The sequence below is a fragment of the Vanellus vanellus genome, assembly GCF_965231255.1.
Source record: "Vanellus vanellus genome assembly, chromosome: 1".
In the NCBI taxonomy this organism is placed as follows: domain Eukaryota; kingdom Metazoa; phylum Chordata; class Aves; order Charadriiformes; family Charadriidae; genus Vanellus; species Vanellus vanellus.
The window spans coordinates 64,412,641-64,436,983 of record NC_138905.1 but is presented as its reverse complement, the minus strand read 5'-3'; the positions used below and the strand labels follow the sequence as shown (position 1 = coordinate 64,436,983).

At 40.6% G+C, this 24,343-nt stretch overlaps 1 protein-coding gene across 1 annotated transcript; it reads left to right on the top strand.

Annotated features, from left to right (window-relative positions):
* The first annotated feature begins 1,145 nt into the window (after positions 1–1,145).
* Positions 1,146–23,447, top strand: MKRN1 (makorin ring finger protein 1). The gene is made up of 8 exons (XM_082498593.1): positions 1,146–1,333; positions 9,089–9,217; positions 13,765–13,991; positions 19,082–19,308; positions 19,790–20,004; positions 20,707–20,817; positions 21,261–21,399; positions 21,849–23,447. The coding sequence occupies exons 1-8, from the start codon at positions 1,161–1,163 to the stop codon at positions 22,059–22,061; spliced, it is 1,434 nt and encodes a 477-aa protein (XP_082354719.1). The 5' UTR covers positions 1,146–1,160; the 3' UTR covers positions 22,062–23,447.
* Positions 23,448–24,343: the final 896 nt, after the last annotated feature.

The window sequence follows — 24,343 nt, the reverse complement described above, 5'->3', positions numbered from 1 at the left end:
CCGCCTTTTAGAGTTCTTTTTGCCTAGGTCAAGGCTCTGCATACTCCAGAAGATGCCAGCAAGTGCATTCACATTACCTCATTCTCAAGGTCATTTGAGGGCACTTAAGCCATTTTTTCAAGGCAACCTGAAAACAGATTTACCTCTTCTGACCTTTCTAGTGCACTTTCTAAAGTCCTGCCACCCTGGGATGGTGTTCTACTGTCTACTTTTAGAACGAAGACTTAATTTCAGTATTTTCTGAAGTGACTGATGGCTTAGATATGTTTGATTTTTTAATGTATTTTCAAATAGATGTGCAAAGTATCAGCAACATTGCGCTGACAGACTTCTCTCTTCACCTTGTCCCTGCATCCCTGCTTGTCGCTCAGCCTTGTCTAGTACTTGGCACGAGACTCTTAGCAGTCAGAAGACAAGGACACAATGCAGATCAGGCAAACGGTAGTTTCACAACCAGGATTTATGATGGAAGAAGGACATGATGTTTCTCACCCCAAATTAGCTGTGATCAGCTCTCTGGTGGCCTAGTGCCAATTTTCGGTCTGGGCTTTTGAGGCGCCACTGTCTCTTTCCCCCACCCCCGCCACCCCACCGCAGCCGGCGCCACGTTGCCGTTACGTGTCCGTCCTTCCCTCCAGGGCACGGCCCGTTTCCCGCCGCTGACTGAGCCGGCCCAACCGGCGCGGCCCAGCCCGCCTGCTGGGTGCCTCTCAAGGCCCCGCCACGTCAGGCGAGCGCTGCCGCTCCCTCACCTCTGACGGGGGCGAGGCGGCCTCTGAGGCCCAGCAGCAGGGCTACGCCTGGGCCCCGTCCCCGGGCCGCGACGGAAGGTTCCCAACGGGCCGTTAAATTACTGAGGCGGCGCGTGGACAACGGCAGCGCCGCGCGGCAGCAACGCCAAGCGACCCCCCTCCCCCCCACGTTCCCGCACGTTCCCGCACGTTCCCGCCTGGACGTTCGCCTCCACCAATCGGAGCCGCCGAACCCCGCGCGAGGGAGGGGGCGGAGCCGGTGCCCGCCTCAGCCGCTCCGCTGCTCGCCGCCGCCCGGCCCCGGCTCCGCCCCGCCGCCGCCCGGCTGCGCCCGGTCCGCCCGCCCGCCCGGCCGGAAGGATGTGTTCCCGGAAGTTCCGGTGCTGCCGCTGTGTGGGATAAACAGTAATGGCGGAGGCGGTGGCTCTGGGAACAACGGCGGGTGCCGCGGCGGCCGCGGCCCTGGGAACATCTCCAGCAGCGGCCGCGGGAGCGACGGCCGCCGCCTTCGACTTCGCCGCGGTGCCACCGCCCGTCGTGGGGCCGGGAGGAGGCGGCTGGACCAAGCAGGTCACTTGCAGGTACGCATTGTCCGTGGAGGGGGGGGGGGAAGAGGGGAGGAGGAAGGGCGGTCGCGGTTGCCCTTCCTCCCCCTCAACCCCCCGACGGCCGTTTCCCTCAGCGCCCCTCCCCTCCCCCTCCGGTCACGTACGCGCGGCCGCAGCGCACTCCTTCCCCCCCACCCCACCCCACCCCGCCCCGCCCGGCATCCCGGGGGAGGCCTGCGGCAAACTGCGCAGCTAGCCGGGCCGGGCGGAAACCGGCCGCGGCGGCGGGGCTTGTGGGGGATGTAGTGAGGCGGCGGCGGTGGTGGCCCGTTGCCGGAAGTACCGGCCGGCGTCGAGTGCGCTCCGGGCCTAGCCTGCCGGAGCCGGGCCCGCCGGCGGGGGCGGTGTGGGCGGGAGCCTTTCTTCTGCCCTTGCCTTAAAGGAGAGTGTTCCGTGCGGGTCCGCCGTGGAAATGGCATGTGGCTACCGTTCCTTGCCGTGCCCGGGAGGGGTGGGTTGGGAGCGTTTCTGGCTCCTTGTGAGGGGCCGTGGGCCCCTACTTATTGTGTGGAAAATATGCCCGCAGTGGTCAGTGTGAAGGAGACTGTAGGATGGGAGTTCTGTAACCGCGTTCCAGAAAATGCGTTAAAGCAGGAAGTAGAAAATGATTTAAGTTCCTGTCTGTTTGAATAAAAAAAATGAAAGTGGAAGGGCATTCGTGATCGATATAGTAAGATTTATTTATAAAGCCAGAGAACGCGAATAAGTCATGATAGACTGCAGAATGTAAGGAGTGCTGCTACTTGTGTTACGTTAAGATTCTGTATGTTGTGTCACTTTCGGTTTGTATTTTCCTTTAAACTGTATTTCTGAGAAATCTTTTATATGGGATTATGCAAATCATGCTGCATGTTGCAAAGCTTGCCAGGTGGGCTATTTTTAAAGTTATGCTGCTGGCCTATTTGCAGGCTGAAAAGCATATAAAAGTTTTTTTGTGAATGTAGAAATGTATTAGTCAGTTTATATGAAAGCAAGTGTTAATCCAAGATTGGTATCAAGACGCATCTTCTAATTTTTTTTTTTAATTATTACTTTATTTTTTTTAGTTAAATAAAATTGTAAATTATACTTAACCTGAATGGGTTTCTGGGCAAATACATTTTGAGTCACTTGGAAGCAGAGGAACATCCCTTGGGCAGAAAGGAAGAGGCTGTAGATCTTGATACGAGATCTGTATCTTCTCTGTATATTTTTCCATTTGGGTCAGTTGCAGTTGTGGATTCAAATAGCAGTATTAAGAACCGTCCCTTGGCTTTCACAGGGAGCTTGCTGCTTGTGTCTCTCCTGTACTGTTAGGTATGCCCTGCAGTATTTAAAGCATTCCTGTTAACTGTTGAGTACTGTTTCTTTTGGTTAATGCGCTATTAACACGTCCATTTGAGAAGTACTGTTTCTCAGCACTCTCTGAGTACTTCTGCATACAAAGAGTTTTGCCTATGAGTAACCGGGTTAATATTTGATGCATGGCAGTTAAACGTTGGCCAGTGATGAGGAAATAGCCGGGAATGGTGCTTAGCTCAGCTTTTAAGTGAGCTGCAAGGGTATAGGTTAGTGCTCCCTCTATATAGATTGCCTCTTTTCTGAAGATTTAAAGGCTCAATTAGGTGAAATGGATAGGGGAGAGCTGTATACACATATATTTTCTCAGGTAACAGACACAATCATTAAACTTACTGAAGACAGTGACTGCCGTAGTAAAGAAGCAGTCAAGTTCATCAGTGTCATGCAGTGCAGTGAGTGTTTAATGTATGGTGCAGTGACTCTGGCTAATGAACGTATTTATTTACAAACACTCACGACTAGTGGAAAGTTAAAGCTACTCTTTTGTAATGATCAATGTGCTTTAATTCTATCTTAAACAAAAATGAGGTCTCAGCTTTGGAACTAATGAATGTCCCCATTCTTTGTTCTTTTTGGCTAATCCTCCCAGTTACCTCATTGCTTGCTTGCTTATTTACTTGTTTATTTTCAGTGGGCCATTCAAATTGTAGGCAGACTAGCTTTCTTTAGACTTTAATGTGAAATTAACTATTTTGACTTGACCTTCTGGGAATGTGTGAAAATAATTTTTTCTAAGTTTGTTTTCAGTGGGATGTATCCATATTGAAGAAAATATATTTCTTAGTATTAAATCCTGTTTTACCTTCATGAAAGAGCTTGAGGATTTAACTGTGAGATGAAGGGGTTAGTTTTTGAAATGCAGGTTTTTAATATAGTAGGTAGAGTAGTTTTTGTTTTGAGTAGCACTGCACAATTCTATTTATGGGCTGTATTTACTTGAATCATCACATTGGTGACAGTAAATTCTGCCTGAAAAACTTCTGGGAAATAGTAGACTCTCTATAAGTACTTCGCACTTCATAGTTGGTGAAGGAATACTGCTGTTTTATCAGAACTGGAAGTTTTAGGATTGGTAGAATAAGTTCTTGCTGCTCCTTTGAATATTTGATATGATAAATTGGTTGGCTAATGAGTTTTTTGATGGCAGTGTGATATCCTTGGGATGAATGATTGATATCTGAGAGTGAGAGATGCAACGACTAAGATGAAGGACTTTGATTTCTCCTAGATATCTCGTTTTGCAGATTACCATTCTGCTTTTCTAAACAGCTAAAGTTTAGAGGGCTCGGTGAAATGTAGGAATTCATCATGTACCTTAAGAGATGATGAAAAATAATTCTCTTACATTGCTTCTATGATTTAGCAGTTTTCAAGGCTTTTGTGTGTGTAATAATTCATAATCTTTTAATCTGGAATGGATCACAGGGGAGTAAAAATGTACTTAAGAGTAAAAATGTACTTCATAACTACTTATTTAATATTTTGATCCTTTTGTTATTTATATGTTTGAAATAAGAAAAAGAATGGTGGTCCTTACCAAGCTTTTCTGTCATTCAAGTTTAGCTGAATATGTGGCTTTATTGAGCAGTGGTATAGTCAGCATTTTTTTTTTTTTCCCTAAGACTTGACACTGTTAGCTTCATATATTTGTGTTTTCCAGATGTCATGCAATAGTAGTTAAGGTCATCAATTGACGCAAATAGATTACATTTCACTTGTTTGTTTAATAACTGAACGTAAATAAAACACTTGGCAACTAATCAGTTTATTTTGAGAGTTGTCTACATGTTTGTATCTTTGATGTTCTTCCTGAAAACCTAGATCAGGTATTTATCTGTCTTTTAATGTGAAGAATCTTTATCAGTAGAGTATGCCCCCTTAATTCAGGGCAACACTAGTGATATAATGTGAAGCGCAAACCTTTTAACAGCCTGCTTGTATTGCTGCTTTTTTAGCTGCTCTGTTTTGGATCCCCACTAGCTTCTTGCTGGAGGAGGTTATGGAGAAGAAGGGACAAGGAGATAAATGCTATTAAGACCTACTTTTTTTCTTTTTTCTTTTCCTTAAGGTTGTTACTCATGTAGAATTTCATCACGCACTCATGTGGTTGAACACCCACGTGCTGTGCTAGAACAGTGTGCCTGGCCTCTTCCATGAGAATTCTCAGTCTCTGTATGGCACCTGAAGAAGCTAATGACTGCAGTTGGCTATTATCCTGAGGTTTCCTGTCTGCCAGTCATGGCAACATCTCAGTTTTTGAAGGAGGTCTGTTGCTGGGTGTGACATTCTAATTCAGGAAACCCAGTAGTTTAATAAACAAAATGGGGTTACCTGAAAGCAGAATTAAGTGGATCTGAAATAAAGAACAAACCACACTTGGATAAGCAAACTCATTGCAAGCTTCAAAAGCTATAGAAAGAAGTATTGTGTATTGATTTGACTAATAGGATTACAGGGTTAAAGACTTAATATATAGAAGGAAGCATCTTAAAGAAGCTGGTTCATATTCAGGATTTTAGACTGCAGTTATATGTGTTTAACACTGCATTGTCTTTTTGATAAAGGCATTGCAAATTCTTTTTGTCTATCTTATGGCAAGTAATAGAAGTAATATTCTAGCAGTGGAAAACAAAATCTTCAGTAGATTATTATACTTTAAAGCATCATGGAAATCAAGGTTGTTGAAACCTGGATAGGCTTGAAAATTTTAAGTATTCTAGTAAATTAATTATAGCACTTCTAACATCTCTACATCAGTTAGAGTTCCAGGGAGTTGGAGACATGATTAGCCTTATGGCCTTGGGCAAGTGTTTTCTGTATACGTTTAAAAATAAAATGCCCACTGGATCTTGTCTACAACTCGAGACTTTTGGATGTGCAAAGCCTGACTTCTATGACTTTTTTTTTTTTTTTTAAGCACCCCGTGAAAATCAGGATATGCTATTTTGATCAAGGCACCCATAACTAGGCATGAGTTGAAATGTTTTTCAGTGATAAAATGCCAGTGCAGGCAATTATTACTTCTAGGTGTGTTGGTATCACTCATGTTTTGTACAGTCATGCAATGAACTGAAGTGGGGTGGTGATCTGGGTTTGGACCCTGATGAGTTCTCTGGTCTGGTTCCTCATGCAGCCTCACCAAATCATGCTAATATATCTGAATAGGAAAGACAGAGAGCACTGCTGGCAGAATAAGTGCTTTTTGGATGACAGCATCACAGACAGAGAAAATCTGGTTATATGCTTGTCTTGATCTAGTTTTACTCTTTTCAGGTAAAGTAATACGTGTTCTTTGAGTACTTGACAGAATGCAAATTTCAGATATCCTTCTACATGTTACTGAGTGAGGCAGGTAACTCATGCATTTCTCGGTTTTAAGGATCCTTTTTTTTTTTTTCCCTGTAACCAGAAACAAGAGGCTGGTATTCCTATTGTGTAAAGATACAGTTAAGTTGAATACTCTGTGTGTGTAAAGTTGCTCTCCAACAGAATTTGTTAGCTTTAACCAAAAATAATGCATTCTGTCTATTTTTCAACATGACCAAAGTGTATTTTAGCCAGAAACCGCGATTTCATACCAAAATATTAAATTCTTTCTGACCTTAAAGTAAAAAATCTTACCTCTTGGCAGGGTTGGAGGGGAGAGAAAGTTGGTGGAATCCTTAAAGAAATACATTTTTCTTTCTGCCTACACCAATTGTCTTGTTCAAATGATGGTGTGTTTGCTGTTTAGGATCACAGGCCTCTAAAAGTGATGTGAATTAAATTGAGCTTGTGACTGTTTGAGGTTTGGGGGTTTTTCCCCTTCATAGCCTGCTATCTTGATTTAGATGAGTTGTGACGATTTTCAGAATTACATAGAATCTGTGTTTGCAGAGGATTTTCTAACATATGTTGGAAAAGAAAGAAAGGGACTTGGAGCTCCATTTCCTCTGTGTAACAAGCAGTGGGAAGGCTTAATTTTGAGGTTTATATATTTAGGGTAATTTCTGTTGACCAAGTATTTTCTAACGGAAGTCCTCACTTTAAGCTGGTGCCTTTCTCTTAGTCACTTATTTCAGCCATAGTGGTGTCCCAACACTTTGGCTTAAGTAGTAGTGTGGCTGAGCAGTGATCTGATCTAGATTAAAAATAACCATAGGGGCAGCAAAAGGAATGTCAGGTTACATCTGAAGCCATCTGAGTCAGCAGGTGGCTATGAAAGTGCGTGCCCCAACACATGGGGGAAGCAATGCTGTGTGGAAACAAGCAAAGGGTGGAGATAACAGTTGTTAAAGAACAAACATTTAACGACCTGAATTATTTTTTACCCTATTGGTGTGACTCCCATTTCTTAAAAGCAAGCCAGAAATTCCAGTTATGTTCTGGTTCCACGAGTTTGTGGATTTTTGGCTCTGAGGTGGGTTTGTTTGTGGGTGGGTTGTGGTGTTGTGTTGGGGTGTGTGTGTGTGGTGGGGTTTTGGTGTGTGGTGGTTTTTGTTGTGATTTCCCCCCCCAGTGGAGAGAGCTGGTTGTGGAGTGTGGGTTTTTTGTTGTGTTTTTGCGACACCCTGTTCCTGGTGTGTGCTGGCATAGCTGCTTGTGCAGCCACCTGGCAAACGTGGCTAAGGTACTCCTCTCTCTGGGGAGAATGTCCCGCAGAACCTTATCTGGTCTTATACTACTTACTTTTATGTAGGACCACTTTTCTTGTTTGGTTACTATGTGGCTACAGTGTACTGACAGGTGATTGTTTTGAGTGAGAATTGCAGCCTGATGGCAAGTGTCAGCTGGTGGTTTATAAAAACACTTCAGATTTTTTTTTTTTTTTTTCTCTTAGTACCTTGAATACAGCACTGGTTTTGCACGTGGAGGGTTATCAGCCCTCTTAAGACTCACCTCAATTTTTAATATATCCTTAGTAGTGAATTACAAGTGTAGGTCTGCTTATGTCTTTTGGTGAATTGTTCACTTTGATTTATCTGAGTTAAAAATATATCAGACTAAGTACCTGTGCAGGAGTTCGTGCAATTCAACAACTTGCCACCTTTTAAGTTTAGGAATATCAGCTTGAATGTGCTGTTTTGTGAACAGCTATCCTAATCTTAATTTGGGCTGCTGAAAGATGATCCTTCTGTCTCTTGTGCTGGCTGCACTGCTGTGTGCCTGTGCAGTCAGCTGGTTGGAGGACCTGGTTCTGCTGGCTGCATAGGTTTGGTAGTACCAACCCAAAATGGTGAAAGTGTGCAAGAGGAGGAGGGCAGGACTGCCCCTTTCAGCAGCTAGATAGTATAAGAAGGGTATAATCTGCTTCTCAAGTTTCCCTCAAGTGGTGTTTTATAGGCAAGCAAAGAATTTGTACGAGACCTGAACCCGAACAAATTTTCTAGTTTATCAGGTCTTGGTATTTCCAATGAGTTCAGAGTTTGCAACTTACTTGATATCTGGGGGCAAATGCTTCTCTTACTAAACTGAAGCATTGATAAATGTGCTGGTGGATTCAGTTCTTGTTTTTTAATTATTTTTTTTCTTGGCTAGTGCTTCTATGTTGATTGAGAAAGATGTACTTAAACTTGTGTTTTCAATTGTGGTTTTGATGTGAGCGTATTGAGCCTGAGTAGTTACGGTGCCTTAAATTTAAAGACACTTGTGTCTTCTAGGCTAAAACTTAAGCTAAATGGAAAATCACCATTCTGTTTTCTTGAATAGCTGAATTTGAGGATTCTCAATTAAACTTGGATTACTTGATATGCTAAAATTTAGTAAACTGTCCTCAAAAGCCTTGAAACTGTCCAAGTCTTTCAAGACAGGCAGCACAGTATTGAAGCAGGGTGCTTCTACTGATTATTTGGCTCCTATGGCAAAAAGTAATGTGTATGTTTTGTCAGATGTGAGTATCCATCACAAACATGTTTTGCATTCTTGGAGAGGAAATTGCTTTTGATTGAATTACTTACAAATTCAGAATAGATTTAAGCCCTCAGGAAACTTGTTTAGGGTGTGGCTGATTTTGATTCAGTGGTGGGCTTCTCTAAGGTTTCCGTTGGTGTCAGAACGCAGGAGCTACAAGTAAAACTTTGTCCCTATCTACTTTGTCCAAGGTTCTTTCCTTTCTGTATTATAGCATATTGACAAGGTTTGCTTTGCAGGTGGGTGGTTTGTTTTTTTTTTTTTTAGGCTTTTATGAGTGTAAGTCCATAAGTGTGTTTTGCAGTTCACTGGAATAGATAAGGCTTCATCTTTTCTCAGGTGTTCTTATTTGTATGTTTATACTGGGATGTGGTCCTGTGAGTCATTAGTGGTGTTCTTAATTCAGCATACCTTGATTTATAGAATAACTCATCATACTCTCTTTGCAGCTTCAGTGTTTCTCCTTACAGTAATTCACAGTAATCTTCTGTTTTACAGGTATTTCATGCATGGAGTTTGCAAGGAAGGAGACAACTGTCGCTACTCCCATGACCTCTCCACTAGTCAGTCTGCTATGGTGTGCAGGTATTATCAGCGAGGATGCTGTGCTTACGGAGATCGTTGCAGGTAAAGAAATGCTGTTGACCATCTTGTAGGGGAGTAATTTCACTCTGAGTCCTTGAGTAGAGAGTAGAGAAAGGCAGTAAATCTTAAAAGTGTTTTCCTCTTTCATTGCAACTTCAGAAATTTATAAAAATAGCTGCTTTTCACAAACTGCCTTCTCTTGGTAAATACTATAGTGTTTGCTTTGCTGTGCAAATAAATAAGCAAAGGCAAGGCAAGAAGAGAACTGGTTTTCATAAAAGTGCTAGTTGTCAGGGTGTGGGGTGTTTTTGTTTGTTTATTAATAACATGAGTAGATAATTTAATAGAAATCTGAGACTACATTCAGACTAGCTGAACTGATGGAACTGAGTTACATTTGGTAAGTGATCATAAAAGCCTGAACAGGTAAGACTCTTATTTATTTTTTTTTTCCCAGATTGCATGTGTGTCTTCTGAAATTGCTTTTCTGACACTTGAACTGCCATTTTGGAAAAGTAGCTGGAGTGTAGTCATGTAGGCTCTAAAATGTTGCCTGTATGAAATGGTGCTACATTATGAAAACATAGTATGACTTTAACTTGTACCCCTGAAACTATTAAAAAGAAAAAGCGTGAAGTCAGGAAACTGACGCTTTCCTAGTATTGCAAAGCTTCACAAAGACTTATGGGTGTTTGCATCATCTTAGGTTTGCTTTATTAAAATTTATCAGGAGTTTTAACATTGTCTTGTTGCAGCTCTAATGCATGGTGAAATATTTGCATCATGACTTCATATGGTAGTTCATAGTTGGCTTTACTTTCATATTTAATATATGGTTACTATCTATAAGAAAGATAACAGAAGGCTACAGAAAGGCTTATTTTTATCTGCCAAAATTGCTTTCTTGATTGTGTAGATCAGTGGTCTCCAAACTTTGGATGGCACACCCCATCAGTGAAAAGTTTTTGAGCGCCCCCGATATAGATTATATATGTCTACTACTGTACTAATATATTATGTAGATTATAAAACATATACAAAAATCGGAATTTAAAAAAGGATGTAATAAAGATGAGATAAATAATATTTTGTTTTATTAACAGTTCAAAACCATTTTTGCTCTCACTAAAAGCCTTATTAGTAATAATAATTTTTACTGACAGTAATGTTGATTGAATGTGCTTTGTTATTTTTTAAAATCTTAGTTTAACATTTCGTAATACAGCGATTTGACAAATCTTGTTCTAAGTTCAGTTTATTTCAGTGTTTAGTTTTAATGGCTGTCATCGTTGAAAAAGATTTTTCACAAAGTTATATAGATGCAAAAGTCAGAATTGTATTGTTGGCTGCACTTTTCAATCCTATCCACCAACTATGCAAAGATTTTTGTTAAAATTTGACTAATAAATTTCCATTTTCCCTGATCTCAATCAGCTGTTCTTGCAGAATAATTGGAAGGTGTTGCATTTTTATGTTTTTAACAAATGGGTCCAAAACCTACTGAAACTTTTTGGAAGATTTTTAAATATGTAAGAGGATTCTGTTTTTAAATGTATGAGAGTGTTTTTAATAGTTGGCACATTTGCATCATTTTTTGGGGGGAAAAAAAACCACAAAACAAAACCAACCAACATCTCCCCCCCCCCCCCCCCCCAAAAAAAAAAAAAAGCATAATCGTGGAAAAGTTTTAAAACAGCAGTTTTAAACAACAAGTTTCTTTCAAAAAGCAGTTACTTGTTCTTGACACATCTTTACCTGGAAGGGACAGACTGAGTGTGTTTATTTTTTAGAAAATATCTGCTAGATAGCATACTACTGGCAGAGACTTGTTGTCACGGTAAAGGTCAGCAATTTTGGAACATTTGTCTTTTTGTGAAAGAAAAACTCATAACTCATCTTTGACAACTTTTAAGGGCTTTACCACAAGATAACCAGCAAACCTCTGTGTGGTACAGATTTTCATGGTCACTCTCCATCTTGTAACAAAGTGTTGTAATGATTTGACTCCTTAAAGGTCTTGTTTTTATAAAATTAACCATACTGATGACACTGAAGCACTTTGTGATTCTGGGTCCATCTATGCTACAATATCATGCCTGTGAATGATGCAGTGAATGAATTTCTGGTGTGGTGCTCTCTGTAACCTTATTCTGGAATCCTATTTTTTTTATTATTCTAGTGAAAGCTCATTTAGTGGTTACATTTGCACAGTTGTTCCATAAAACATTGTTTTTATATTCTCAACAGTAAATTACTTCCTTAATATCTCGCCCATTGTATCAGTTTGTCTTTATTAGAGAAGTCATTTGTTGAGAATATATCTCTTCAGGTACATCTTTTCTTTAGTGGCTCACAAAAAGTAGTTCTTTGTGTATTTCATTATTGAAACAGAATCTAGCAAATATCATAAGCTGAGACGTCTTAGAAACATCTGTACTTTCATCCAGCTGTACAGCAAACTTCCCACGCTGAAATTTATTCTAATGCTTGTTTCTTCAAATCTGCTGTGTGTTTTCTATGTTTCCCAACAGTATTTGCTGACAAAGGAATGTGTTTTATTTTGTCCTCATATTGTTTTCCATGTGTTATTTCAATGATTTTTACCACAGCAGAAGAAGTGGTCCAGTGGTATGGGGCTTTTTGTCTTTCACTGTTACATAAGAAGCCTCAAAAGAGGCTTCTAAACATTTATTGTGAAGTTTTGTAAAGTACTGGGTTGAGTATTGCATGACTTGAAACATCTGTGAAAAAACTGTAGAGGTTTGTCTTCATGTTCTGGATGTTTAGATTTTAAATGTCTTGCTAATTGTGATGGCTTCATACTATCATTAGCTAATATCTCAAGGCGCAATATACACTGAGGGCAAAGTTCATTGTTAATAATAGTGGATGTAAATGCATATTTCAGATAGTTGTCTTGGTAATCTCTATTATCTCCTCCAAGTTCTTGTCAGATCTGATTAGGTTGGCGTTGTCTTTACCTTGTAGTGTGGCTGGTGAAGAACTCCTAGTAGGAGCAGGAGAAGTGTTAGCTCTGACGTTTTCCTGTTATTTGCTTTTGCTCACATTATCAGTATTGTCTTCAGTCCACAGTTTATTTGCAGGAATCTTAAGCCACTTGCTTGTTTTGTCATAGTTAGTTTAGGTAAAACAAGGTAATATAATCTGCCAATCCATTTAATTGGGCACAAGCAAACTGCAATGTGTTGCAGTATGCTGAAAGTGAACCCACAAGTGAGGGTGCCAGTGTCAACCCCGCTGTGTGGGTGGAACACCCGCTCCTTCAGGACACCTTGCACATACCATACGTGGGACCGTCTGACATACGGACCGAGTGAGGACACTGCCGTCAATCTGTATGTTAAATATTAGTAAAACTTAATTTCTTATTTTTTAGAAAAAATAAGTTCTAGTGTCATCTTCCTGCACCCCAATGGGTTGTCTTGCTCACCTCATAGGGTGCATGCATGCCACTGTAGAGGTCTGAAGGCTTGACTTTTAAATTTGTGCTTCATAGCTTCCTTAGGATTTCAAAGGTGATGTTTGGTTGGGAGCATCTCTTTAATATGCAAGAACTGTGACACTTTGGTGTTTTCAATCTGACGCAAGGTAAATGAATCACAGTTGCTTAAAAGTTTTGTATGATCTCCAAAAATTCCATCCCTTTGTCCTTGCAGTTAGTTACAAATATCTAAGACTTCAAAGATACACGTGTGATATATTTTCCCATGTAGTCTACTAGTGGCTGGAAGGCAGATTTTTGTGGGAAATGGTGCTTTCCTGTTGTTTGTGGGTGGTAGGAATCAAAGTGTTCTGAGCATCATTTTCCACAGTAAGTTGAAAGAGGCATTAGAAATAACTACTAAAATCTAAATGAGGCAAGATGCTCAGATACAGAAAAAGAATCATTTATGTTGGTGGGGATCTTTGGAGCTGTGCTGAAGGCAGAGCCAGCTTAGGTCAGGTTGCCCAAGGGCCAAGTCCAGTCAAGTTTTGATTATCTGCAAGGGTGAAGATTGTGCAGCCTCTCTGGGCACCTGTTCCAGTGTTCGACCACTCTCACAGTGAATTTTTTCCCTAATATTTAATTGTAACTTCCCATTTTGGACTTGTCTACTGACTGTCATTCTATCACTGAACCTATGAGAAGACTCTGGCTGCATCTTTCCTCTGGCTTCCCACAAGGTAGTTGAATACAGCAGTATCTGCCCTTAGTCTTCTCTTTTCAAAACTCAATAAACTAATTTATGTCATTCAGTAATAGTACACATGCATAATAGCTACATGAGCGCTTTTGGGCATAATTGAAGTTCATTCTCTGTAAGTTAAGTAAGAATTGTGCATGCTGCTCCATTTCCTCCAAAATCATGGAGTATCTTCTGTTTCCTTAAGCAGTGCTGACAGATGACAGAAGTAGAAGCATATCTCTATTTTATAGAGTTATCAGTGGCTTTCTCTTCCAAGCCGTTTCTAGGTCCTGCTTCCAAATAGTGTATTTATATCTTAATCAGTTTAGTTACAATACCTTGGGCTGCTTTATGGAGGTATTTTTTTGTGAAGGGTTGACATGATGTGTTTTAACTTTTTAGATACGAACATACCAAGCCACTGAAACAGGAAGAAATGACTGATGTGAATCTAGATGCAAAAATTTATCCCTCAGTATCCTCAGACTTCGCATCGCTCCCTGAAACAGTTGAAGAAATTATTGCTGAGATAGAAGATGAAAATGCAGATCTGGCAGCTGCAGGAGTAGGTGCTGAAGACTGGGTGAATGCGGTAGAGTTTGTCCCTGGGCAGCCATACTGTGGACGTGGTAAGCTGATCGTGGGATAACAGTAAATTTTTATCATGGATCAACAATTTCTATGTAGTACATTTATTTTAATGCTTTTGATTTTGTTGAGTACAGCTATTCATATTTATTAATGACTTCTAGTGATCTGTCCTTAACTTGGAACAGTCCAGCTATTCACATCAGAAAATTCAAGTACGTGTCAGTTACTACTGCTGTCCTGATGATCTCTGAAACCAGGTATACTTAAGGACAGTCTCTACATCACTGGCTACCTCTTGTTATGACTCTGAATGACTTCAAGAATCTCCTTCTTTGAAGTTTAGTTTGCATATGTGGTGGGAGAGGAGAATACTGGTGATGCAATTAATATCACTACTCTGGAAACATAATCTCCTGCTTTTGTTTTTTGAGGGGTGCTTTTTTGCAATCTTTTAAAGGTTTTCTGCTGGACGTACAGATTCTTGTAGAATGAATTGAAGCCTAATGCTTGCTTTCATGAATCTTATGGCAATTCAGACTAGAGGCTGAAAATCATTTATTCTAGTTACCTTTCTGAAACTTGACTTTCCAATACTTTAACAGCTCATGTTGAGAGTGAGATTGAAGAAGCTGATCGTATAGGACCAGACTGTTAAAGTAGCATACTTGTCATCTGCTTTCCCTGCAGAAAGATAGCACAAAGACTTACATTTTAAGTGACAAGTAGGCCGAAGGTGTTTATTTTAGCATAATTTCTAATCTTTGGCTCTCTAAAACTGAAAGCTTATGGCCACGAGTACTCAGATACTTGTTTGAATCCAAAACGGACCCTTGTGTCCAGAAGAGTTTGAAGTTGTCATACAGTGCTCAGATTATATTTCTTTGTCTCCATAGCACTTCTCAGAATATCAGATCTGAAAAGAGAATTACCTTCTCATTGTTACAGGGTTCTGCGGGAGCCTGCTCTGATCTCATTTGAGGAAGGGTAAAGAGGAAAGGAATGGTTGAGCAACATTAACATTTTGCTAGTCTTGTAGAGAAGTTTGATTATGGAACTGTTTGGCATATCTGTGATTTGGGTATAGTCAAAAGGAATGAAAACTTGTCTTCTACCTGTTAATATGTCACCTTACTGTCATAAACGATATACCTTCTGTCTTCATTGAGACAAAAGATCCCTTTTTTTTTTAATCAGAATATAATAATTTAGATTGGAAGGGACCTCTAGATTTCCTCTAATTCATTGTCTGCTCAAAGCAGGATCAGCTATGTCAGGTTGCTAGGGGCTTTGTTGACTTGAATCTCTGTCCTCGGACATGTTCAAAACTGTAAGCTCTTAGCAACCTTTGCAGTGTTTCAAGGAAAAACCTCTTTCCTAGTATGTAATTGGATTTTTCCCTGCCTCAGCTTGCCTTCTGTCTCTTGTCCTGTGCACGTCTGAGAAGAGTCTGGCTCTGCAGTTTTTGTGTTTTGTGGTTTTTGTTTTTTTCCCTTTCCATTAAGTAGTTGAAGGTAGCAGTAAAATTTCTTCTTAAGATGAACAAGTCCAGTTTCCTCAGTCTCTTTTCATGGGCTTCAGCCCCCTTAATGGTCACCCTCCACTAGAATAAATTGGTTGCTAGTTCGAACAGCCAGAGATCTTTTAAATACACCTGCTCCTTATAGGAGAGCTGGTGCTTTCTCCTAAATTCCTGAAGTGTAAGATCCTTTCGTTATACCTTTAACTCACTTAGGTTTATTGAAGCAGTTCCTTTTTCTAGGGGGTCAGGCCTGTTTTTCATGGAAACTTGTCGCTGCCACAGATTACGTTAAACAACATTCTCTTCTCTGAATCTTGTTCCAAAATCTGTTTTGTATCCTTTAAAATTTGATGTATTTTAATGTACAGACATACTCAGACGTTTGTTCTGAACAGTGCTACATGATGCTAATTCCCACTGTGACTTCTTAAAAGCTGTGTTTTAAAAACTACTTTTCTGCAGCCACTGTCTTTATTAGGCTATGAAAATGAAGAACCTTGCTGTAGTGATCAGGAGGATGTGTGCAGCATGTTCCACAGTGTGTATACTTTAAAGCCTTACAGATTATTCTTGTCAAGTGCCTGGAGAAATGTACAGGTACTTGGAAACTTTAAAATGGAACCTATTTTTTCAAGATTAGCTAGAAGCCTCTATGTTTTAAATTGTCTTACAAATGCTGAAGATTCAGGGTTGGCAGTTGAACCACGCGTAGTTTGGGCTATAACGCTCATCTTTTACAATGAGACAAGACATTCTCTTAATGCAGATGATTCTTTGATTTGGGACTAAACCTGACCTCAGGGCCTAGCAAAGAAAATAGTGATGATTCTTCAGATACTCACCTGTTTGATGTACAGATGCACTGAGTTTCTGTATTTTGCTGCTGCTGTTGTAGATGTCCTGGAATAATTGAGGGAGAGTAGAAAGGCAGAAATAAAAGAAATTGAGTTGAAATTGAATTTAGAAGAAATTGAATTGAGTGGCTGTTTCCTGCTGCTACAAGTACAAAACATGTCCTAGAGTGAAAGCAGGTGGTGTGTGAATTCAAGGCAGTGAACAAGTTTTTTCACTAGTATGAATTTACCCTGTTGACTGCGACATGGGCAGTGAGAAGATAGAGACTGGGTCCACCTACTGGAGAGTTGTGGTTTTGAAAACAGGAGACAGTAGAGTAAATGTTACTCTGAGGTATGTTGGATTCACTAAGAACTGGTTGTACTTTTTGTGCAAGGATGGTATTGTGCACTGGACTGGAATTTAGTAGCTGTACTGTGCTTGTTGACTTAAGTAGTTGTTGATTGTGATTTGTTTGTTTTAAGTAACGACTGTCTGCTTTTTTTTGTGCCAAGATGTGAAGCTCTGTTCTCTCCTTCTGTGGACCAGCATAGTAAATATAAATGGGTTTCTAAGTCAGTCTGTGGAGGGGTAAGACTTCAAAGCCTTTCTTCTCAAAGAACCTCAAGTAATAAGTTTGCTGGTTTTGGTTACTGAATAAAGCGTTGACAAAAGATATCCTTGAGAGGAGTGCAGGTGACTCTGGAAAATTTTTCTGTTAAGAGAAGCTTCAAATGTGCCTCTTCTTTCAAAGTATGCATTTTCCAGGGATACAGGATGGCTTAAGCAAAGATCATCTTGCCAGCTCTGTTAAAAGAAGTACTATGTCACTCAATTCCTTTAAAACTCAGCTGCATTTGTCTGTCTGTTAGGCTTCTGCCCATCCATACTATGATCTGCTAAACTCTTCTCCTTCAGAAAGGGTCAAACAAGATGTCACAAGTCAGTTGAATTCAACTAGGTAAAAAATCTGTAACAGCATTAACTAGAAAAAACACTGGCAAAATGGCAGTCAAGGGAATAGAAACTGACTGGTAGTTGAGATTTTTTTTTTTTTTTTTTGTTACTGCCTTTGGAAGTGGAGGCTATAGATTTCAAATGAGGGGGGGATTTCTATTAATAAGTTCAAATTTTCATATTATGTTCAGCTACTTAGAGGAGGTAGAGCCTAGTATATGGTTATTGTTACTTTTCTTGGTGCCAGTTCCCTAGAACTCATGGGGAAGAAGAAGTAATGAAGATTTTTGGTTGGGAATCTCATACTGAAAAATGAGCAGGTTGACAGTTGACTTGTTATTCTGTCACTCACTTGCTAGAAACATGCTTTTCAAAAGCAAACAGACTGATCTAAGATCAGTGCGAGTGACCTCTAAAATGAGAGATAGTTCAAGAAGCACACTGGAACTTATTTTGAGAGCTAATATTTTCTTATGCTAATCTTCAATATTTGCTTATGCCCCAAACCTTTGAGCTCTTGGGGACCTGCTTTTTCTTTGTGTCAAAAGCTAACAGGCTGATATATCTTAATGTATCTTTTTGCTCCATGGGGATGAAAAATGTGTGAACATGCAGCCTCTGGTGCTTCTTGAGAAGGAGTCTGTCTTTTACTGATCCGAATATGCCTTTAATAGGTTTTGCTTACTTTTCCAAATCTAGTGCTCAAACAGCTTATAAAAGTTACACTTTCTTATAGCATAGATGACTTTTTACTCTTGTAACAGCTGTTATGTAAATGAAGTCCAGTTGCTGTTCTTTCTGGTGTTTATTTTGAATACAGTAATGCTTTGCTGTTCTCCTGCATCTCCTGTATCTTCAGTTTCAAACTGACTGCTGTTGTCTTGTAACTTAAGTTTATCATCCTAGTTATGTATCATCTCAAAAGGCTGTTTGGCTTGTGGTGACACAGACAGGCATATGTTCAAGAGGTACAAGGAGAGGTCTTAAGTAGAAGCTGTCTAAATGGGGAAGAGAAATTATACAGATTTCGGTTCAACTTAGAATTAGGTAAGGGAATTTACTTAGCCAGGATTTTGCAAAACTGATGGCTGCCTTAGAATGCAATGAAAATACCCTGAATTTCATTTTCTTAAAGCTAGGTTTACGTGTCTGACTAACAGACCGGATATCTGTTTCAGGTAGGGGTTTTGGCAAATATCTAAATAGAGTTAGTTTGAGAGGTGTAGACACATCATACAGATGCATGGGAGTCTAGAAGTGAAAGTATGTTGTTCAGGCTGAACAACAAAATGCTAATTAACCTGCACATAAAGAGCTGCTGTTGGGGTCTTTCCATGTTGGCATTTTGTTATGCTGGATACACCTTTGCTTCAGCTGTGTAATTTCTGGGAAAAAGCCTGTGAACTTTAGCTGATATGGAATTGATTCTCAAGGCAGTGAGAGATCTGTAACCTTAATGTTGCTGAACTGGAGTTTGTATAAAAATGTACTTGAGCTACTGAGAACTAGTGAGGTTTTTCTGGTGTGGAGTTAGCCTGTAAACGGATCTGCATCTGACCACAGAAACCTTGATAGCTTTAGTCTTGTCTGGGTTGAAAGATGAAGAAATTGGTTGTGCTTTCTTGAGTGGGAAAAGAACTGTTAGTTCAGCTTGAGGGTGTGTGAAACTTGGACTGAAATGAACCTTGGTTGTTTTTATTCTCTTTGGATAACTTGAGCAGGGTTACCCAAAGATTACTTTGCATTAAAGCAATGTATTCTCGCTCCTAGTGCTCTAAATCTGAATGTATTGCTTACTGTCCTTAATTTTATTTCCAGCTGCTCCTTCCTGCATTGAAGCACCCTTGCAGGAAATGGTGATTGAGGAAGAATATGAAAAGCAGCAAGCAGATGTGGAGATAAAGAAGGAGCTGTGCCCCTACGCTGCAGTAGGAGAATGTCGTTATGGAGAAAACTGCGTGTATATCCATGGGGATGTGTGTGATATGTGTGGACTGCAGGTCTTGCATCCAATTGATGCTGCACAGAGATCCCAGCACATAAAGGTAAGCAAACAACTGTCTGGGGTTAAGTAGCTTTAAGTTATTGCTTCCTACCTCTTCCTACCTCAAGCAATCACTTGTTGCTAATTCCCTTTCATTTGAAGATGCAGGCAGGTCAGGCAGTGAATGAAATTCCTGTTGTAAACTGGACTGTTTCCTGTCAGGGCCATATTCAAAAGCAGCTGGGTTTCCTTATCTGTGCTAAAAGAGCACTCTGCTTAAAATACTAAAGCTTTGTTCTTTGCCTAGTAAAACCGGATGATCTCTTAGATTGCCTTTCTCATGTTTAAAAGCAATGTCTGAAGAAAGGAATTTGAACTCTGAATTGGTTGTTCTGCGCTATCTGAGCAAATTTTCTTTAGGATAAAGATTTTTCAGCTGAATCATGCAAAACAGCAGAGTAAAACTGAGCTTAAAAACCTGCTTAGAGTTCACCAGGTGACCAGTTGTCTCTGTAGTCGTTTTCTTTGTCTCTCCTTTTCAGTCTTGCATTGAAGCTCACGAGAAGGACATGGAGCTTTCATTTGCCGTCCAGCGTAGTAAAGACATGGTGTGCGGGATATGCATGGAGGTGGTGTATGAGAAAGCTAATCCTAGTGAGCGCCGCTTTGGGATCCTCTCCAACTGCAGCCACACTTACTGTCTCAAGTGCATCCGCAAGTGGAGGAGTGCTAAGCAATTTGAGAGCAAGATTATAAAGTGAGGCACTTTCCCGTTTCGATTGTGCTTTGTTACTATGGAAGAACTTTGTAACTTGTGACAACTTGCAACAGACTTCCAGATGCAGACTGCACAGAGACTGCATTTAATGCATACTAACTTTAGTTTGAAAGTGAAATAATTGTTAGGGATAACACTTACACTCTGATTTGGTTAATATGGATTAAGTTTGCAAAACGCACTTAATGCTAGAAAATAACTTTCACTTATTTAGTAGTATGTTGTCCAACGGTTACCATTTGTGTCTTGGACACCCAGCCAGGAATCTGAAAACAGATTAACCAGTTCAGAATGTATGCTTCTTAATTCATTACTGCCCTAGTTCATTAATCGGTTGGCAAAATATTTCTCCATTTAAAGGCTGTTTTAAAAAAACAAAGTTCCAATCAAATAAATACAGAAATCAAGCCAAAATAAATTTATTTAATTCTAAAGAAAAAGGAGTGCGTGTGAAGTGTTTTTTCAAGCTTTTCTGAGACAAGCTGACCAGCTGCCATTGAGTTCTTGAAGAGAGTTTAGGTTATCTTCATGTGTAAAGAGAGAATCTAGGTTGTAAAGCCCATACAGCAAGTGCGTGGGTAGAGTACATCTTTAAAGATGGATATATGCCATGATTTGTTGTGTAGGAGAGAGAGCGCCCTGTAACGTGGAATTTTGCAGCGCAGTCTGTTCATTCCCCAGGTCCTGCCCAGAATGTCGGATCACATCTAACTTTGTCATTCCAAGTGAGTACTGGGTGGAGGAGAAGGAAGAGAAGCAGAAACTCATTCAGAAATACAAGGAGGCAATGAGGTATGAGCACTGCAGCCTTTTGTCAAGTTGAGACAGCAGAGATAAAGGCATACCCAGAGAAGAAGGGTGTTGATGTAAAACCCTCTCGCACCTTGTTTCCACCACCACATGTGAAGTGTGTCCATACCTACCTGCTTACAGATGCATGCAGCCACACAGTCGCGAAGCTATTTCTTTGTTCTTTGACCTCAGTCTTTCCCTTCTATACACAAAACACTGGTGGTGTAGCCATAAGGTATGAGCTTGCAACCTATCAGTGTCCCTATGCATGCATCAACCCACACACATCATGTAATACATTATTTCTGCGTGTCGGTGTTATACGGGCAAAATACCTTCAGCTCCAAATGGTACCTGAGATCCTTTTGGACTACACGTAAATGCAGTTCTGAAGTCTGGTTGGGGTCTGCTGTGAGTAAGGGTTACGATATTTTCCTTTCCAGCAACAAGCCATGCAGGTATTTTGATGAAGGCCGTGGGAGCTGTCCATTTGGAGGGAACTGTTTTTACAAGCATGCATATCCTGATGGCCGCCGAGAGGAGCCACAGAGACCCAAAGTGGGAACATCAAGTAGATACCGGGTCAGTGCTGCTGTGATTTTTTTTTTTTTTTTTTTTTTTTTTTTTTAACCTTTCTATACAGAGAGAGCACAAGAGGGGTGTGTGTTAAATCAGCTGCCTTGAGAAGAGGACAGGGAAATGTTGGCTTTTTTTACTTCTGATAGACCTGTGTAACGGTGAATTTGAAGGAGGCAGTGGTCTGCAGTTTGTGAATGCTGAAGGCCAAGATGAAAAGAGTGGATTTTAAAAACTTTCCTAGTACACCAACATACCCAAGTAGAAATATTGAGCACCATTAACAGGTGTGTGTAAGGGTAAATTCTACTGGAGGTCAGTATCTCCCTGAATGAGAAAACATGGTTTCTTGCGTGTCAGAAAGTATGCCAGGGGCTGAACCCTGTCAGCCTCTGGGAAGACTCCTACCTTGTACCACTTGGTCACCTGGAGAAATCCTTGTGTTCCACTTGCAGGCCCAGCGGAGGAATCGGTTCTGGGAGTTCATCGAGGAGCGAGAGAACGGTGATCCATTTGAGACCGACGAGGATGAGGTGGTGACCTTTGAGCTTGGTGAGATGTTGCTTATGCTGTTGGCAGCAGGAGGTGACGATGAGCTAACGGATTCTGAGGATGAGTGGGACTTGTTTCATGATGAGCTGGAAGATTATTATGACTTGGATCTATAGCACCTGTCAGTGGAGTGTGGACTGTTGTCTTGGCTTCAGGCAGTAGCTATTACCTGTGGTGTTGTGGCAGTGCCTGTGTTTCTCCTAGGCAGGCCGATCAATTCCAGGTGCTGTTGTAATAACTTTTACCCAGGGTCTGTCTCTTCCCATCCCCTCCCACCCCAGGAGTGTTGTTTTTCCTCTGTTTAAACAAATAACAAGAAATAAATCTTTAAAATGTTAGTTTTTGTAAAAATGAATTTAACTGTCAAACAGTTAGCTTAGGTTTGTTGCTTCATCTGTGTACCCAACAGAGTTCACCCAATTCCAGGGTTAAAGTGTTTACAGGACTTCCACACTCATTTTGAAGAGCCCAGATACAAAAATGAGCAGTGGCCATGCAGTGGGGATGTAAATTGGCTGATGGCCTTTTTTCTGTCTTTGTACCAATATTTCTGACTTCAGGCCAGATACAAATACTCTCTTTCTGGCATCAGCTCTGTTCCAGCCCCCTCATGTACACATCTTCATTTGTGATTTTGGTCTCTTGTTTACTTGCACATTACTATTACTACTGTGTAACCAGAACCAGGTGTGAACGTTCTGGGTTTTTACTGTGTTTAGCATGAAAGGAAAATGTCTTTGTGAAAGGAGAACTCTCTATGTGTATATACAGATAAATGTAGAGTTGGACCTCAAGGATGGGGAGACTCTGTGTAAGTTAAAAAAATAACAAAACCATCTTTCATCCCCTCTTGGTGCATGAAGTCTAGCCTCCAATTGGACATGAAACTGGTTTAGTGGTCTCAGCCCAGTCTGTGGCAGTGATCTTAACTATCGCTTAACTTAATAGATAGCACTCCCTAACCCACCAGCTCTCTTTCATGTGTATGATTAGGGTTGTCCAGGAGCAGAAATCCGGTTAGCCAAGGTAGGGTCAGAGGAATGCCAGAGAGAGGCCCCTTTAGCTTATTGCTCTGTAAGTTTTAGAACTTGGTGTAACCACTTAAGCTGTGAGCTTTGCTAGGAAATTGCTGCGCCTCTCAGCTGGTTCGAGGTAGACATGCCTCTCAGCATCTGAGCTGGGCAGGTTGCCTGGAAAGCTGTTCAGCTTATGTGAGTTACTGCTTACAAAGGCAGTCATGCAGTTTCTGGCTGTAACTTGCATTGAGAAATTACTTTGCCACCAAAGCCCCAGCACAGGAATTTTAACCTTGCATTACATTATTGCTGTTTTTTATTGACTCGTGGATGCCCCGTGATCTGTTCTCCTGCTGCTCTTGTCCCCTAGACTGCCTCTCCTTTCACTTTTAAATGGAATGAGAAATTGTTCTGAGGTCTATAACGTATTGTTTTGCAGCTGCCTTTTGTAAGAAGCACTTTTCCCAAATAAAAAACATCAAAAAAATGAAACAAGAAGTCTGTCTCTTCTTTTAAATTTGAAGCTTCTGTGTTTCAGCTTGATTGATTATTTTTGTGTGTGTTTCTGTAAATATAAAGGCATTTATGTCACTTAACTCCTGCAGAATAATATCACACTAACACAGAATTTTAACTTGGTTATAACCTTTCCAGAAAAGAGTCTGTAACATAAGGAGCACACTCTGAACAGACAGCTGAGACAATTGAGCTATTGAAAGAATCTATGGGGCCATTAGTGGGAACAGAGGTGGCTTGCTTTCTCAGAAGTAAGTTCTGCACTATGGTATTAATCTTGTTCTGAACAAAGTCAAATGCAGTACATATTCTATTGATAGTTTCCTGTCACAATACTGTTTGGACAGCAAGTCCAGGATACTTCCTGAGAATCCACATGCTTCTTTAAGCCTATGTGTGTTTTTGCAGAAGTACATACAGTTGGAAGTCAACTACTAGAAACATTCAGATGCTGAGGGATATGACTAAGAAAAGTTTAACTGAACAGTCTCTGGTTTGTTTGTTGGTTTTTGTTTTTGTTTTTTTTTTTTTTTTTTTTCCAGAGGCAAGTATCAGAAGGAGAAAAGGATTTGAATATAATTTGCACAAATGACATTTAAAACTGAGATGGGGAGAAACAGGAAAAAATAGAAGGTGTTGTAGTAGAACTAGCCTTTTCTCCCCTACATAATGAACATAAGTTGTTAACATCCTATTGGAAAGCTGCATTCAAACCTAAGTTTAGCAAAGATGTGTTCTGGTAAGATGGAAAAAGGTATTAGCTTTGCTTCTTAAGGGGTCAGAAACAGCATGTTTTGCTTTTTGTGTGGGTGTACACGTGGCACAATGGTGGGTGTGTCACTTTCAGTTTGCATCTTGCTGTTTCT